The following is a 15,979-nucleotide window of genomic DNA, read 5'->3' on the forward strand; positions in this document are numbered from 1 at the left end:
GAGGTGGGGACATCTGAGCCAAACTGCAGGAGGATAACTCAACTCATCAAACAAGGGGAGGAGAGTGGAGAGTGAGGCAAGAGAGGAGGAAATGTGAGCTCGGAAGGGTGAAGCAGTTTATTAGGGTAGGAGGGAAGTGAGAGATGCAGGCTGCAGATGGAGGGTAGGCAAGGGCCAGATCTAGTCACTACTATGCTTAGAATCTTCCAGCAGCTTCTTGTTAATCTCAGGAAAATTCATGAGGAGGGAGGTATGGGAAAGAGGAGCATCACCATCTGACCCTTGCCCCAGTTTCACCTTTCACTTCCTGCCCTCCACGCTATTGTTCAGCTAACTCACAGTTCTCTATTTGCATAAGCTCTTCCCTCTGATTTTTTCCAGTGTCCGCTAAGATTCCTTATGGTGGGGTCTGCAGCCCCTCCTGAGCACTGTCCCGCTGCCCTGGACTCACCCCCACTGAAGCACCTGGCCCAGAGTGCTGTGATGAATGAGTCTGTCTCCCATGGAACAGAACTGTGTCTTGCTCTCTGCTGTACCCCCAGGGCCTGACTTGGTGGGTGCACCATAACTGGTGAGCAGGGATGAAAGGGTAACTCACCCATCACTTATTATTTCAATGGACACTTGTCAGCTGGTAAACACATATGGCAGCTAAGAAACAGTACTGGAAAGGCTGCAGACAAAATATTAAGGTTATCAAATGACAGGAGGAGGATGTGAAAAAAGATAGCCTAAGAAAAAGACAGTAAAGAACTGAAGCAAAATGTTAACAGTTGGGTCATAGGAATCTGGCAACATTTTTTCATTTAATTTTTCTGATCTTTCTAAAATTTACTTAATGTAAATCATACAAAAGGAAATTATTATATTTAAACAAGCAACATGGTGGACACTAGGAATTGGGAAGAAGTTTGTGGTCTCTACCTTCAGGTGGACGTCATCCATCAGGGCCAAGAGAAAGGTGTAGAGGTTTCCCAGGAAGAGTGCAAAGATGCGCCCCAGCTGCCACTTCAGTCCAATGCGTGGATGGTAATTCTCCAGGGCGGCAATGGTTTCAAACAGAGGAGGACAAAACATCCCAAGCAGAGACATCACAATTTCTACCTGGGAAGTCAGGAGAGCTGGGCTAGTTTGTCATCAATGTCACTTGCTTGTCCACCGTCTCTGTGCTCCCAGGGTCATTCATCTCCATCTCCTGGTTGCCTGCCCCCTCCTCTGCCTCTAGAAATGCCCCACCTGGGGTCTCCACAACTTGCTGTGTGACCCTGACATAGGAACCAACATACTCTGGGCCTGCTTGTCACAATGATTGTTACCAGTAGCATTGATAAAAATAGCAAACTATCTTTGAGAAGGAAATGAATTAACACATGGGACAGTGCTCTGTGTTTGGTAACAGTTGTGAATCATTAAGAGTCATCTCATCTCAGGAGAGTGGAAGACCAGAAGCTCAAATCATGGAACAGAACCAACAGTAGAGGCATGTGGTGCAGAGTGTGGCCTTTGGGGTCAGCTCTCTGGGTTTTAGACCCTGCTCTATTGCTTGCTGGCTTTGTAATTTAGGGAAAGTTACATAATTTCTCTGAGCTTCTTATTTCTTTGTGCGTAAAATGGTGATGGTGGACTTTGTTGTGAGAATCAGGAGATAAGTCATAAGCTGACAGCACAGAACCTGGTAAGAATTAAATTTTGGCTTCAACTTTGGGAAACTCCTGACTCAAATAATGGAACTGCCAGCCATAGTAGAACGTTTTCTCTGCCGCCGAGTCTGCCTACCTAGTGGAAAGTATCCTGAACTGCTGATCAAAGCGCAGGTTGATCAGCTCTTCTGGACTGCGGCTCACTCCCCTCTGCCCGCTCACACTGACCTTTGGGTTGGCTTCTCATGACCTTCATTCTTCTAGCCCTGCTCATGCGGTTCTTCCTGTCTAGAAAGCCTTCCTGGCACCACATCCACCACAGCCCTTCTCTTAACATTTGTCTGATGCTCAGCTTGATTCCTGCCTTTGCCATAAAATTCCCCCAGTCTCTCTGGCTCACATGGGCTTTCCCACCTGCCATACATCTGAAATGCGAAATGTCTTATTTGATCACATTCTTCCTGCCTATTACTGGTTGTGCCAAAGTTTATTCTTGTCAAACCTGCTTCCTGAGGAGACTGACAATTCCATTAAAGGCAGAATTCATCTTGAGCATCTTTTGAATCCCTTTCATAGCTCAGGGTTTTAGAAATTAAGTGTAAATAGCATTTTTAAAAAACTCAATCTGATCATCACTGACTTTGAGCTATAGCTATCATTCATTCACATTCATTGAAATCACTGATACACTTATATTTAAATCTATCTGATTTTGTGCTTTATATTTGTCCTGCCAGTTCCACATTTCCTTTTTTATCCTTTCTTGCCTTATGATGGGAGGTAGATTCTTTCTTCTTTGGGTCAGTAATATTTTCTGGGTTTAGCAAGGTGGTTCTTCTGCTGGTCTCACCTGGGTTCATTCATGTATTAATATCTATAGTCAACTGATGGCTGATGTTTTCACTTATACATCTGGTGGTGGATCTACTATCACCTAGGGTGATGAGAAAATTGGGCCATGTGTCTGTCATCATTTAGGAGGTCAGCCTGGCATCATCCACATGAGGGATATTTTAGGTTCCCAAGAAAGCAAGTTCCAAAACACAAGCACTTTTCAAGTCTGCTTGTATCATGGTGATGGAAGCAAGGTCCAATGCTGTAAAGAGCAATACTGCATAGGAACATGGAATGTTAGGTCCATGAATCAAGGTAAATTGGAAGTGGTCAAACAGGAGATGGCAAGACTGAACATTTTAGGAGTCAGCAAACTAAAGTCGACATTTTAGGAGTCAGCGAACTAAAATGGACTGAAATGAGTGAATTTAACTCAGATGACCATTATATCTACCACTGTGGGCAAGAATCCCTTAGAAGAAATGGAGTAGCCATCATAGTCAACAAAAGAGTCTGAAATGCAGTACTTGGATGCAATCTCAAAAATGACAGAATAATTTCTGTTCATTTCCAAGGTAAACCATTCAATATCATGGTAATCCAAGTCTATGCCCCAATCATTAATGCTGAAGAAGCTGAAGTTGAACGGTTCTATGAAGACCTACAAGACCTTCTAGAACTAACACCCAAAAAGATGTCCTTTTCATTATAGAGGACTGGAATGCAAAAGTAGGAAGTCAAGAAACACCTGGAGTAACAGGCAAATTTGGCCTTGGAGTACAGAATAAAGCAGGGAAAAGGCTAACACAGTTTTGCCAAGAGAATGCACTGGTCATAGCAAACACCCTCTTCCAACAACACAAGAGAAGACTCTACACATGGACATCACCAGATGGTCAACACTGAAATCAGACTCATTATATTCTATGCAGCCAAAGATGGAGAAGCTCTATACAGTCAGCAAAAACAAGACTGGGAGCTGACTGGGGCTCAGATCATGAACTCCATATTGCCAAATTCAGACTTAAATTGAGGAAAGTAGGGAAAACCACTAGACCATTCAGGTATGACCTAAATCAAATCCCTTATTAATATACAGTGGAAGTGAGAAATAGATTTAAGGGACTAGATCTGATAGACAGAGTGTCTGATGAACTATGGATGGAGATTTGTGACATTGTACAGGAGACAGGGATCAAGACCATCCCCAAGGGAAAAAAAATGCAAAAAAGCAAAATGGCTGTCTGAGGAGGCCTTACAAGTTGCTGTGAAAAGAAGAGAAGCAAAAAGCAAAGGAGAAAAGGAAAGATATACCCATTTGAATGCAGAGTTCCAAAGAATAGTAAGGAGAGATAAGAAAGGCTTCCTCAGTGATCAGTGCAAAGAAATGGAGGAAAACAATAGAATGGGAAAGACTAGAGATCTCTTCAAGAAAATTAGAGATACCAAGGGGCATTTCTTGCAAAGATGGACTCAATAAAGGACAGAAACAGTATGGACCTAACAGAAGCAGAAGATATTAAGAAGAGGTGGCAAGAATACACACAAGAACTGTACAAAAAAGATTTTCATGACCCAGATAATCACAATGGTGTGATTACTCACCTAGAGTCAGACATCCTGGAGTGTGAAGTCAAGTGGGCCTTAGGAAGCATCACTATGAACAAAGCCAGTGGAGGTAATGGAATTCCAGTTGACCTATTTCAAATCCTAAAAGATGATGCTGTGAAAGAGCTGCACTCAATATGTCAGCAAATTTGGAAAACTCAGCAGTGGCCACAGGACTGGAATAGGTTAGTTTTCATTCCAATCCCAAAGAAAGGAAATGCTAAAGAATGCTCAAACTACCACACAATTGCACTCATCTCACATGCTAGTAAAGTAATGCTCAAAATTATGCAAGCCAGGCTTCAACATTATATAAACCATGAAATACCAGATGTTCAAGCTGGATTTTAAAAAGGCAGAGGAACCAGAGATCAAATTGCCAACATCCGCTGGATCATCAAAAAAGCAAGAGAGTTCTAGAAAAACATCTATTTCTGCTTTATTAACTATACCAAATATTAACTATACCTTTGACTGTGTGGATCACAATAAACTGTGGAAAATTCTTCAAGAGATGGGAATACCAGACCATCTGACCTGCCTCTTGAGAAATCTGTATGTAGGTCAGGAAGCAACAGTTAGAACTGGACATGGAACAACAGACTGGTTCCAAATAGGAAAAGGAGTACATTAAGGCTGTATGTTGTCACCCTGCTTATTTAACTTATATGCAGAGTACATCATGAGAAATGCTGGGCTGGAAAAAGCACAGCTAGAATAAAGATTGCTGGGAGAAATATCAATAACCGCAGATATGCAGATGATACCACTCCTAATGGTAGCAAGTGAAGAAGAACCAAAGAGTTTCTTGATGAAAGTGAAAGAGGAGAATGAAAAAGTTAGTCTGCAGCTCAATATTCAGAAAACTAAGAGCATGGCATCTGGTCCCATCACTTCATGGGAAATAGATGGGGAAACAGTGGAAACATTGACGGACTTTATTTTTTGGGGCTCCAAAATCACTGCAGATGGTGATTGCAGCCATGAAATTAAAAGACGCTCACTCCTTGGAAGGAAAGTTATTACTAACCTAGACAGCATATTAAAAGTAGAGACATTACTTTGCCAACAAAGGTCCATCTAGTCAAGGCTATGGTTTTTCCAGTAGTCATGTATGATGTGAGAGTTGGACTATAAAGAAAGCTGAGCACTGAAGAACTGACACTTTTGAACTGTGGTGTTGGAGAAGACTCTTGAGAGTCCCTTGGACTGCAAGGAGATCCAGCCAGTCCATCCTAAAGGAGATCAGTCCTGAATATTCATTGGAAGGACTGATGCTGAAGCTGAAACTCCAATACTTTGGCCACTTGATGAGAAGTGACTTGTTGGAAAAGACCCTGATGCTGGGAGGGATTGGGGGCAGGAGGAGAAGGGGATGACAGAGGATGAGATGGTTGGATGGTATCACTGACTCAATGGACATAAGTTTGAGTAAACTGTGGGAGTTGGTGATGGACAGGGAGGTCTGGCATGCTGCAGCCCATGGGGTTGCAAAGAGTCGATCACGACTGAGCAACTGAACTGAACTGAACTGTATCATGGTTGTTATTGTTTCATTGACTAAGGCAAGGGATTGGGAAACAGATTTTACCTCTTCATGCGTGGGGCCATAAAATCACATTGCAAAAAAATATGTATATAAGGACGGGAAGAACTTGTAGCCATTGTGCCAACTACCACAGATGTCAATTCCTGAGAGAGATTTATAGATTCAATACAATCACAATAAAACCTTAATGTGTTTTATTTTGAATCTTGATGAGAGAACTCAATCTATCTGGTATCAAGACATACTATAGAGTCACAGTTTATCAATACGTTATTAATGCAGGAATAGACAAACAGAGCAGTGGAACAGAAATTAAACCCATGCAGTACTAGACAACTGACTTATGATCTACAGCACTGTAGAGACCTGAGGAAAGGACCATTTTTAAAAAAAAATTTATGTTAAGACAACTGACTATCTAGCTGACTGACATGTTAATTGAATCCAGCTTTATCTAGCTATGAAAGTCTAATAACAAGTGACTGTTCAAGATGTTCATATTATGTAACTTGAAAGCTGTGTAATTTCACTTTTTAAAATAAGTCCCATAGTCCAGAATTCAATAATTCAGCTGAATGGCATAGGAAGAGGGTAATTTCAGGATATTTACTTCAGCAGTATACCATCTTACCTCATTTCTTTCATACCAGCTGACATTCTGCATTTTGGAAAATTCCTGGGATCGCTTCACCACAAAGTAAATGAGGTACCCACTTCCACACAAGCAGCAGATGATGAGAAAGTTGGCCAGGACACGGAGAAATCTTGTCAGATGGACATTTTCTTCTTTGTTGCTCTCTTGTTCATCCACTATTGACTCCTGGATGTGTGAAAATGAGATGTGAATAGTAACAAGGAATCATCGGTTCCTGAGATGACTACTTTTTATATTTTCAGAAACTAAATCATTGGGGTGGTAGAGAGCACTGCTGCCTTGTGGGGAGTTAGTTCTTTTCTTTAAGAAAATATATTTTGTATAGGTGAGGGAGATTAAGAGGCATAAACTTCCACTTGCAAAATAAGTGAGTCATGAGCATGAAGTATACAAATGTACAAAATGTACAAATATCTTTGGTGACATATTATAACTAGACTTACCACGGTGACCATTTTGAATTGTATAGAAATATCGAATCACTATGCCGTACAACAAGAAATAACACTGAATTGTAGGTAAGTTATATTTAAACAAACAAACTTATAGAAAAAGAGATCAGATTTGTGGTTATCAGAGGTAGGAGTTGGGTAGGCAGAGAGAGAACTGGATGAAGGTAGTCAAGAGATACAAACTTATAAGATAAAGAAGTCCCAAAGTACAACATGATGAACCTAATTAACACTACTGTATATTATATATGAAAGTTGTTAAGAGAGTAAATCCTAAGTTCTCATTACAAGGAAAAATTTTTTGTTTAATTTTGTATCTGTATGAGATGATGGATGTTCACTAAACTGATTGTGTTAATCATTTCATGATGTAAGTCAAAGCATTATGCTGTACACCATAAACTTATACAGTGCTGTCTTTCAATTGTATTTCAATAAAACTGGAAGAAAAAAGAGGAATCTTAAAAAATTACATTTTTTGTTGTTACTGCTCTTTGGTACATGTAATGACAAAAGCTTCGATTTATTGGAAACTTACTGTATGTCAGCTGCAGTGCTAAATGCTTTCCATGCATTATTCTTCTTAATCCCAACAACAAACCAATAGTAGTAACCTTTATTACCCACATTATAGATACTAATGCCCACGGAGATTTTTCTAACCCATTGGGATTATTTTAAATCTACAGATCAAATAGATTAAAACTGAATCTTAAAAATATCGAATCTTCTAAGCCAGGGACCAACTTTTTCTGTAAAAAAAGTTCTGACCAAACTTTCTTCTATAAAAAATCAGAAAGTAAATAGTTTTGGTTTTGCAGGTCACATGGTGTCTCTCATAACTACTTAACTGTATTGCTGTAGCATGAAAGCAACTATAGATAATATATAATAAATAGGCATGACTCTATTTCAATAAAATCTTATTTATAAAAATAGACAGCAGGCTGGATTTGGACCCTGGGCTATAGTTTGCTGATCCCTGTTCTAATCCATGTGCATGGTATATTTCTCCATTTACTTAGAGTTTATTAATTCCTTTCAGCAATGTTTTGTACTTTTTGGTGTAGACAGCTTTGCACATTTGTGTGTGTGTGCGAAATCTATTCCTTGGAATTTTTTATACTTTATGTCATTTTATTGTACTTCATGTCATTTTATTATAAATGGAATGAAATTACTTTCTAATTGTTTGCTGCTAGTGTATACAAATACAATGTATTTTTTATTATTAAACTTATATCTTGCATTAGTACATTTTTTATAGTATGTGAAACTAGAATGTGGCACAATTAGTATGTGGCAGAATCAGGGTGGAAAAATGAGGTCCCCTGGACACAAAAGTCCTGGAAGGAGATATTTCTTTATGTTTTTTAAGTTGAATATAATCTACAATGTTGTGTTAATTACTACTACACAGCAAAGTGATTCAGTTATATATGTATTCATTCCTTTTTAAAAAAACATTCTTTCCATTTTTGTTTATCACAGGATATTGAATATAGTTCTCTAGGCTATACAGTAGGACCTTGTTGTTTATCTATTCCATATATAAAAGCTTACATCTGCTAAACCAGAACCCCTACTCTATCCCCTCCCTCAGCCCCCTCCCCCTTGGAACCCCAAGTCTGTTCTCCATGTTTGTGAGTCTGTTTCTGTTTCATAGATAGGTTCATTTGTGTCATATTTCAGACTCCACATGTAAGAGGTCTCATATGGTATTTGTCTTTCTCTTTCTGACTTTACTTAGTATGGTAATCTCTAGTTGCATCCATGTTGCTGCAAATGGCATTATTTAATTCTTTTTTATGACTAAGTAGTATGTGTGTGTGTGTATATACACATTATAGTACATCTATTGGCTAATGTGACTAGTGCTTCTATGAATATAGTAATGCATGTATCTTTTTGAATTATAGTTTTGTCTGGCTATATGGACAGGAGTGGGATGCTGGATCATATCATAATTCTACTTTTAGTTTTCTGAGGAACATCTATACTGTTTTCAGTAGTGGCTATACCAACTTACATTCCCACCAACAGTGAAGGAGGGTTCCCTTTTCTCCATAACCTCTCTAGCGTTTGTTATTTGTAGATTTTTTCATGATGGCCACTCTAACTGGTGTGAGGTGACACCTCATTGTAGTTTTGATAGACATTACTTTGCCAACAAAGGTCCGTCTGGTCAAGGCTATGGTTTTTCCATTGGTTACATATGGATGTGAGAGTTGGACTGTAAAGAAAGCTGAGCGCCGAAGAATTGACACTTTTGAACTGTGGTGTTAGAGAAGACTCTTGAGAGTCCCTTGGACTGTAAGGAGATCCAACCACATCCTAAAGGAGATCAGTCCTGGGTGTTCATTGGAAGGACTGATGCTGAATCTGAAACTCCAATACTTTGGCCACCTCATGAGAAGAGTTGACTCGTTGGAAAAGACCCCGATGCTGGGAGGGGTTGGGGGCAGGAGGAGAAGGGGATGACAGAGGATGAGATGGCTGGATGGCATCACCGACTCGATGGATATGAGTTTGAGTAAATTGTGGGAGTTTGTGATGGACAGGGAGGCCTGGCGTGCTGCGATTCATGGGGTCGCAAAGAGCGACTGAACTGAACTGAATAATTAGCAATGTTGAATATCTTTTTATGTGCCTGCTGGCCATTTGAAACCATTCAGAGTTCTTGATAGTCCAATGCTTCTGATCAGTCCAATGCTTCTGATCAGTCAGACTTTGTTACTCCAGGACTTTACAGGGGTCAGATCTACACCACAGCAGTGCTTGATGGTCTTGCCTTCTTCCCTCTCCACTCTCTTGGCCCTTCTGGGAGGAGAATGGACTGCTTCCCACTGATACCAGTTGTTGCTTGCAGAAGGCAGGTACACCCATCAGGAACAGGGCTTGAGTCATGAGCCCCAGCGTCCTCTAGGCTTGGCAGTTCTTGGAGCAGGGAGCTGGCTCAGTTTTCCTGTCCTTCTCAGCAATGGGGAGCTGTGACAGAGCATCTAAGGGCAGGGTAGGGGTCAACAGGGGTTTTGACCTTTCCTCCAGGACTATTAGAGAGAGGCAAAGCAGGTCAATGTGTATGAAGCACTTTGAATATCTAGGAAGGAGGAGGCTTCTCCTCTGAATATGTTAAAAACCAAAATAATATACTTATATAACAGGGCACATGTTGTGAGAACTGTGTGCATTAATGTATTTTAACTGCCTGATGAGTTAGTTGAAGCTGAATCTGAACACAATAACTGTTAGTTGATTGAAAAGTCTCCTTCCTTCTCTTAAGGCAATAAAAATAACAAAACAAAAATAAATAAATGGGGCCTAATCAAACTTACAAGCTTTTGCATAGCAAAGGAAACCATAAAAAAAAGCAAAACAAAAAGACAACCTACAGAATGGGAGAAAATAACAAATTTTGGAGAGGGTGTGGAGAAAAGGGAACCCTCCTACACTGTTGGTGGGAATGTAAGTGGTTGCAACCACTATATGCATGCATGCTAAGTTACTTCAGTCATGCCCGACTCTTCGTGAGTCTATGGACTGTAGCCCTCCAGGCTCCTCTGTCCTAGGATTTCTCCAGGCAAGAATACTGGAGTGGGTGGCCATGTCCTCCTCCAGGGGCTCTTCCTGACCCAGGGATCAAACGCACATCTCTTATGTCTCCTGCATTGGCAGGCGAGTTCTTTACTAGTGCTACCTGGGAAACTGTCACTATGGAGAACAGTAAAACTAAAAGTAGAACTACCACATGATCCAGTAATCCCACTCCTGGGCACATATTTGGAAAAGATGAAAACTCTAATTCTAAAAGATATAAGCATCCCAAAGTTCAAAGCAGCACTGTTTACAATAGCAAAGACAAGGAAGCAACCTGAGTCCATTCACAGATGAATGAATAAAGAAGATGGGGTACATATGGAAAATTATATATTAACAAGGATGAAAATTTAAAAAGCCATAAAAAGGAATGAAATAGTGCCATTTGTGGCAACATGGATGGATCCAGAGATTCTCATAGTAAGTGAAGTAAGTCAGAGACAGACAAATGTCATGATATTGCTTATATGTGGAGTCTAAAAAGTGGTACAAATAAACTTTTTTTTCACAAAACAGAAACGACGCACAGACTTAGAAACAAACTTATGTTTACTAAAGGAGAGAGCAGAGTGATAAATTAGGAGTTTGGGACTAGTAGATGCAAACTACTATTGTATATAAAATACATAAACAACAAGGTCCTACTGTATAGCACAGGGAACCATATTCAATATCTTGTAATAACCTATAATGGAAAAGAACATGAAAATGAATATATATGTATAACTGAATCACTTTGCTGTACAACAGAAACTAACACAATGTTGTAAATCAAATATACTTCAATTAATAGTAAAGAACCCTGAGTGGTATATACAGTCATGGAGGCAAAAACTAAGATGTGCAGTGCTTCCCCCTTCATTCCAGCTGCTTACCCTCAGGCTTGTTTTTGTTCTATATTCTGTAGGCCACCTCACATCTCTCTTGTGACAAATTAATAAGATAATTAAGTGTGGAATTATACATTTAACTGATTCCTTTATTCCCACACCCCCAAACCAGGGTTCTCAACTCTCTGTGGGTGTTCTAATTGCCTGGGGAAGTTTTTAAAAAAGCCAATGCCAGGACCCCACCCTAGACCAACTATATGAGAATCTCTGGGGGTGGGGCCCAGAAGATTTTTGAAAGCTCCTCAGATCATGCAAATATGTGTAAAAGTTGAGAACAGCTGCCCCAAGTGAGTCCTTTCACTTCCTCCAGCAGAAAGCAGTTCTGAGAAGAAAGAGGCAGGACCCAGCATCCATGATTCTCAACCATATTAAGGAACAGATGGTGGGTACCACTCATGAGCATTCTTTCTTGAAGGCTTGAGAGCTAGGCTCCCACTTCTGGAAAAGCTCTTATCACAGATGAGTTGGGGACCTTATTTCCCATGCCCCGCCTCGGAGAACTCTCCCAGTGACCGGAGGGGCTCAGAGTTCCCCAGGACGTGGACCGGCCCTGAGGTGACTACCTTGAAGCTGGTGGTGATGGAGGCGTATTTGTTGTCAGCCGTGTCTGAATTCCCAATGAGGTAGTCCCAGCTGGTGAACATCTTGAAGCTGAAGGTGAAGTTGTCACTCTCCCCCTCACTCGTGCTGCCCTGGTTGTTGCTGGCCATCCTGTTAGGCACAGACGGCTGTTGTTAGGTCTGCTCTGTGTCAGCCAGAGCACCATCCCCTCAAAGTCAGAGTGCCCTGTGAGCATCCATGCTGTCAGCTGGATAACAAGGAGCCGGCATGCCTACAGGACACAACCATGTTTTGTACCCTGACGTCTGATTTCTTGTGACTTGACTCACTTGCCGATGTTTTAGAACTCTTCTCACAGAGAACATCCCCTCCTTTTTTCTTTTTTTAAATTTATTGCCATTACTTCTTTGGACGTGTATTTTTTTTATTTTTAAACTTTTCTGTCGGGGTATTCTATTGGGTTGGGACGATCCCTGGAGAAGGGAAAGGCTACCCACTCCAGTATTCTGACCTGGAAAATTCCATGGACTGTACAGAGTCTTTGTGACATGGAGTCACAAAGAGTTGGATGCAACTGAGCAACTTTCACTTTCACTTTCATTGGGGTATAACCGATTAAAAATATGGTGATAGTTTCAGGTGAAGAGCAAAGGGCCTCAGCCACATATATACATATACATATATCCATTCTCCCTTAAACTCTCCTCCCATCCAGGCTGCCATATAACAGTGAGCAGAGTTCTCTGTGCTGTACAGTTGTTCTTTGTTGGTTATCCGTTTTAAATATAGCAGTGTGTAGATGTCTATCTCCCTAACTATCCCTTCCCCTCATTCTTCCCCCTAGCAACCATAAATTCAAGAACATCCCCTTCTAATTCATCTATTTTCTTGGATAAAAATTATATTTCTCTGATATAAAATTCAATAAGCCCTGAATCAGTTGGTTTTGCAACCAGATCATGCACACATCCTTTTCTTAAGCAAGCTTGGAGGAAAGTACCTTGGACCTACGTTAGCAACCCCCTATTTCATCCTCCCTGTCCTCATTCTCTCTTTGTGCTTCCTGGAGATCCACCCTGGGAGAGCCACAGAATCCCAGGCAGGGGCTCTATCAGATGCAATGGGGGGTTTGCATCTCTCTGACTCCGTCTGATATGTTGGCTTTTGGGATTTGCTGTTTCAGGGGCCTGGTTGCCTTAGTTAGCTTTTTGGTTTAGCAGGGAAACATTCCACGTCCTTATGCTTAGCTGGGAAAAATGCAACAATGTCAGGGCTAAGAATAAAACCAAGCCTGTCTCGCCTGCCCCCTTGTTTTTTTTTCCTTTTGCTTGATAGAGCTGGGTAGCCACATGTCATGTAGTGGTCACTGTCTCATGCCAGACAGGCTCTCATGAATAGCAGCATTTTCCTCTGAATGGATGAGATAGAAAACCCAGCTAGGCTTGCCCATCGCCTTGCGGGCGTTCTGGCTGGGCCTAAAGGGCGCCCTGCTTCTGCTGCATACAGAGCTGCTCTGCTCCTCCAGGAAATGTGACCTCCGGTGGCCCTGCTGAAGGGGGGGCTGGTGGTCACGTCTGTGCTCAGCCTGTGCTGACTGGGACCCCCTGACTTAGAAGAAGGCAATTTGGGGGGTAAGCCAAGTTTTCTTCTTCAGAGAATATGAATTAGGGGGCACAAACATATTACGCCATTTCTGACCACAGAGAAAAGCAGAGTTGGGGTGGGAGAGGACACCAAGGTTAGTCACTGCCATAGACGTTGGTTTAGCCTCGTTGTTGTATCTTTGTAAGTGAGCTTACAGCAGAGGGTTTTTCTTTCTTTTTTTTTTTTTTAATTTTATTTTATTAGTTGGAGGCCAATTACTTCACAACATTTCAGTGGGTTTTGTCATACATTGACACGAATCAGCCATTGAGTTACACGTATTCCCCATCCCGATCCCCCCTCCCACCTCCCTCTCCACCCGACTCCTCTGGGTCCTCCCAGTGCACCAGGCCCGAGCACTCGTCTCATGCATCCCACCTGGGCTAGTGATCTGATTCACCATAGATAATATACATGTTGTTCTTTTGAAACATCCCACCCTCACCTTCTCCCATGGAGTTCAAAAGTCTGTTCTGTACTTCTGTGTCTCTTTTTCTGTTTTGCATATAGGGTTATCGTTACCATCTTTCTAAATTCCGTATATATGTGTTAGTATGCTGTAATGTTCTTTATCTTTCTGGCTTACTTCACTCTGTATAATGGGCTCCAGTTTCGTCCATCTCATTAGAACTGATTCAAATGAATTCTTTTTAACGGCTGAGTAATATTCCATGGTGTATATGTACCACAGCTTCCTTATGCATTCATCTGCAGATGGGCATCTAGGCTCTTCCATGTCCTGGCTATTATAAACAGTGCTGCGATGAACATTGGGGTGCACGTGTCTCTTTCAGATCTGGTTTCCTCGGTGTGTATGCCCAGAAGTGGGATTGCTGGGTCATATGGCAGTTCTATTTCCAGTTTTTTAAGAAATCTCCATACTGTTTTCCATAGTGGCTGTACTAGTTTGCATTCCCACCAACAGTGTAAGAGGGTTCCCTTTTCTCCACACCCTCTCCAGCATTTATTGCTTGTAGACTTTTGGATAGCAGCCATCCTGACTGGCGTGTAATGGTATCTCATTGTGGTTTTGATTTGCATTTCTCTAATAATGAGTGATGTTGAGCATCTTTTCGTGTGTTTGTTAGCCATCTGTATGTCTTCTTTGGAGAAATGTCTGTTTAGTTCTTTGGCCCATTTTTTGATTGGGTCATTTATTTTTCTGGAATTGAGCTTCAGGAGTTGCTTGTATATTTTTGAGATTAATCCTTTGTCTGTTTCTTCATTTGCTATTATTTTCTCCCAATCTGAAGGCTGTCTTTTCACCTTACTTATAGTTTCCTTTGTAGTGCAAAAGCTTTTAAGTTTCATTAGGTCCCATTTGTTTAGTTTTGCTTTTATTTCCAATATTCTGGGAGGTGGGTCATAGAGGATCCTGCTGAGATTTATGTCAGAGAGTGTTTTGCCTATGCTCTCCTCTAGGAGTTTTATAGTTTCTGGTCTTACATTTAGATCTTTAATCCATTTTGAGTTTATTTTTGTGTATGGTGTTAGAAAGTGTTCTAGTTTCATTCTTTTACAAGTGGTTGACCAGTTTTCCCAGCACCACTTGTTAGGTTGTCTTTTTTCCATTGTATATCCTTGCCTCCTTTGTCAAAGATAAGGTGTCCATAGGTTCGTGGATTTATCTCTGGGCTTTCTATTCTGTTCCATTGATCTATATTTCTGTCTTTGTGCCAGTACCATACTGTCTTGATGACTGTGGCTTTGTAGTAGAGTCTGAAGTCAGGGAGGGTGATTCCTCCAGTTCCATTCTTCTTTCTCAAGATTACTTTGGTTATTCGAGGTTTTTTGTATTTCCATCCAAATTGTGAAATTATTTCTTCTAGTTCTGTGAAAAATACCGTTGGTAGCTTGATAGGGATTGCATTGAATCTATAGATTGCTTTGGGTAGAATAGCCATTTTGACAATATTGATTCTTCCAATCCATGAACACGGTATGTTTCTCCATCTGTTTGTGTCCTCTTTGATTTCTTTCATCAGTGTTTTATAGTTTTCTATGTACAGGTCTTTTGTTTCCTTAGGTAGATATACTCCTAAGTATTTTATTCTTTTTGTTGCAATGGTGAATGGTATTGTTTCCTTAATTTCTCTTTCTGTTTTCTCATTGTTAGTGTATAGAAATGCAAGGGATTTCTGTGTATTAATTTTATATCCTGCAACTTTACTATATTCGTTGATTAGCTCTAGTAATTTTCTGGTAGAGTCTTTAGGGTTTGCTATGTAGAGGATCATGTCATCTGCAAACAGCGAGAGTTTCACTTCTTCTTTTCCTATCTGGATTCCTTTTACTTCTTTTTCTGCTCTGATTGCTGTGGCCAAAACTTCCAAGACTATGTTGAATAGTAGTGGTGAGAGTGGGCACCCCTGTCTTGTTCCTGATTTCAGGGGAAATGCTTTCAATTTTTCACCATTGAGAGTGATGCTTGCTGTGGGTTTGTCATATATAGCTTTTATTATGTTGAGGTATGTTCCCTCTATTCAGCAGAGGGTTTTTCTGAGGAAGCCAGGCTCTGAAGAAAGAGGCCTCGAAAACTTCTCCAGCAT

The 15,979-nt window shown here is 40.8% G+C and overlaps 1 protein-coding gene across 1 annotated transcript in view; it reads right to left on the minus strand.

Annotated features, from left to right (window-relative positions):
* TMC2 (transmembrane channel like 2) overlaps nt 1–15,979 on the minus strand; it is a 97,759-nt gene that overhangs the window by 23,717 nt on the left and 58,063 nt on the right. Inside the window, exons 9-11 of the mRNA XM_065919158.1 lie at nt 11,789–11,936; nt 6,263–6,451; nt 925–1,104 (exon numbers count right to left, since the gene is read on the minus strand). Coding sequence (XP_065775230.1) covers nt 925–1,104; nt 6,263–6,451; nt 11,789–11,936 — 517 coding nt within the window. The remainder of the gene's footprint in view (nt 1–924; nt 1,105–6,262; nt 6,452–11,788; nt 11,937–15,979) is intronic.

The sequence above is a fragment of the Muntiacus reevesi genome, chromosome 2, assembly GCF_963930625.1.
Source record: "Muntiacus reevesi chromosome 2, mMunRee1.1, whole genome shotgun sequence".
Lineage (NCBI taxonomy): Eukaryota > Metazoa > Chordata > Mammalia > Artiodactyla > Cervidae > Muntiacus > Muntiacus reevesi.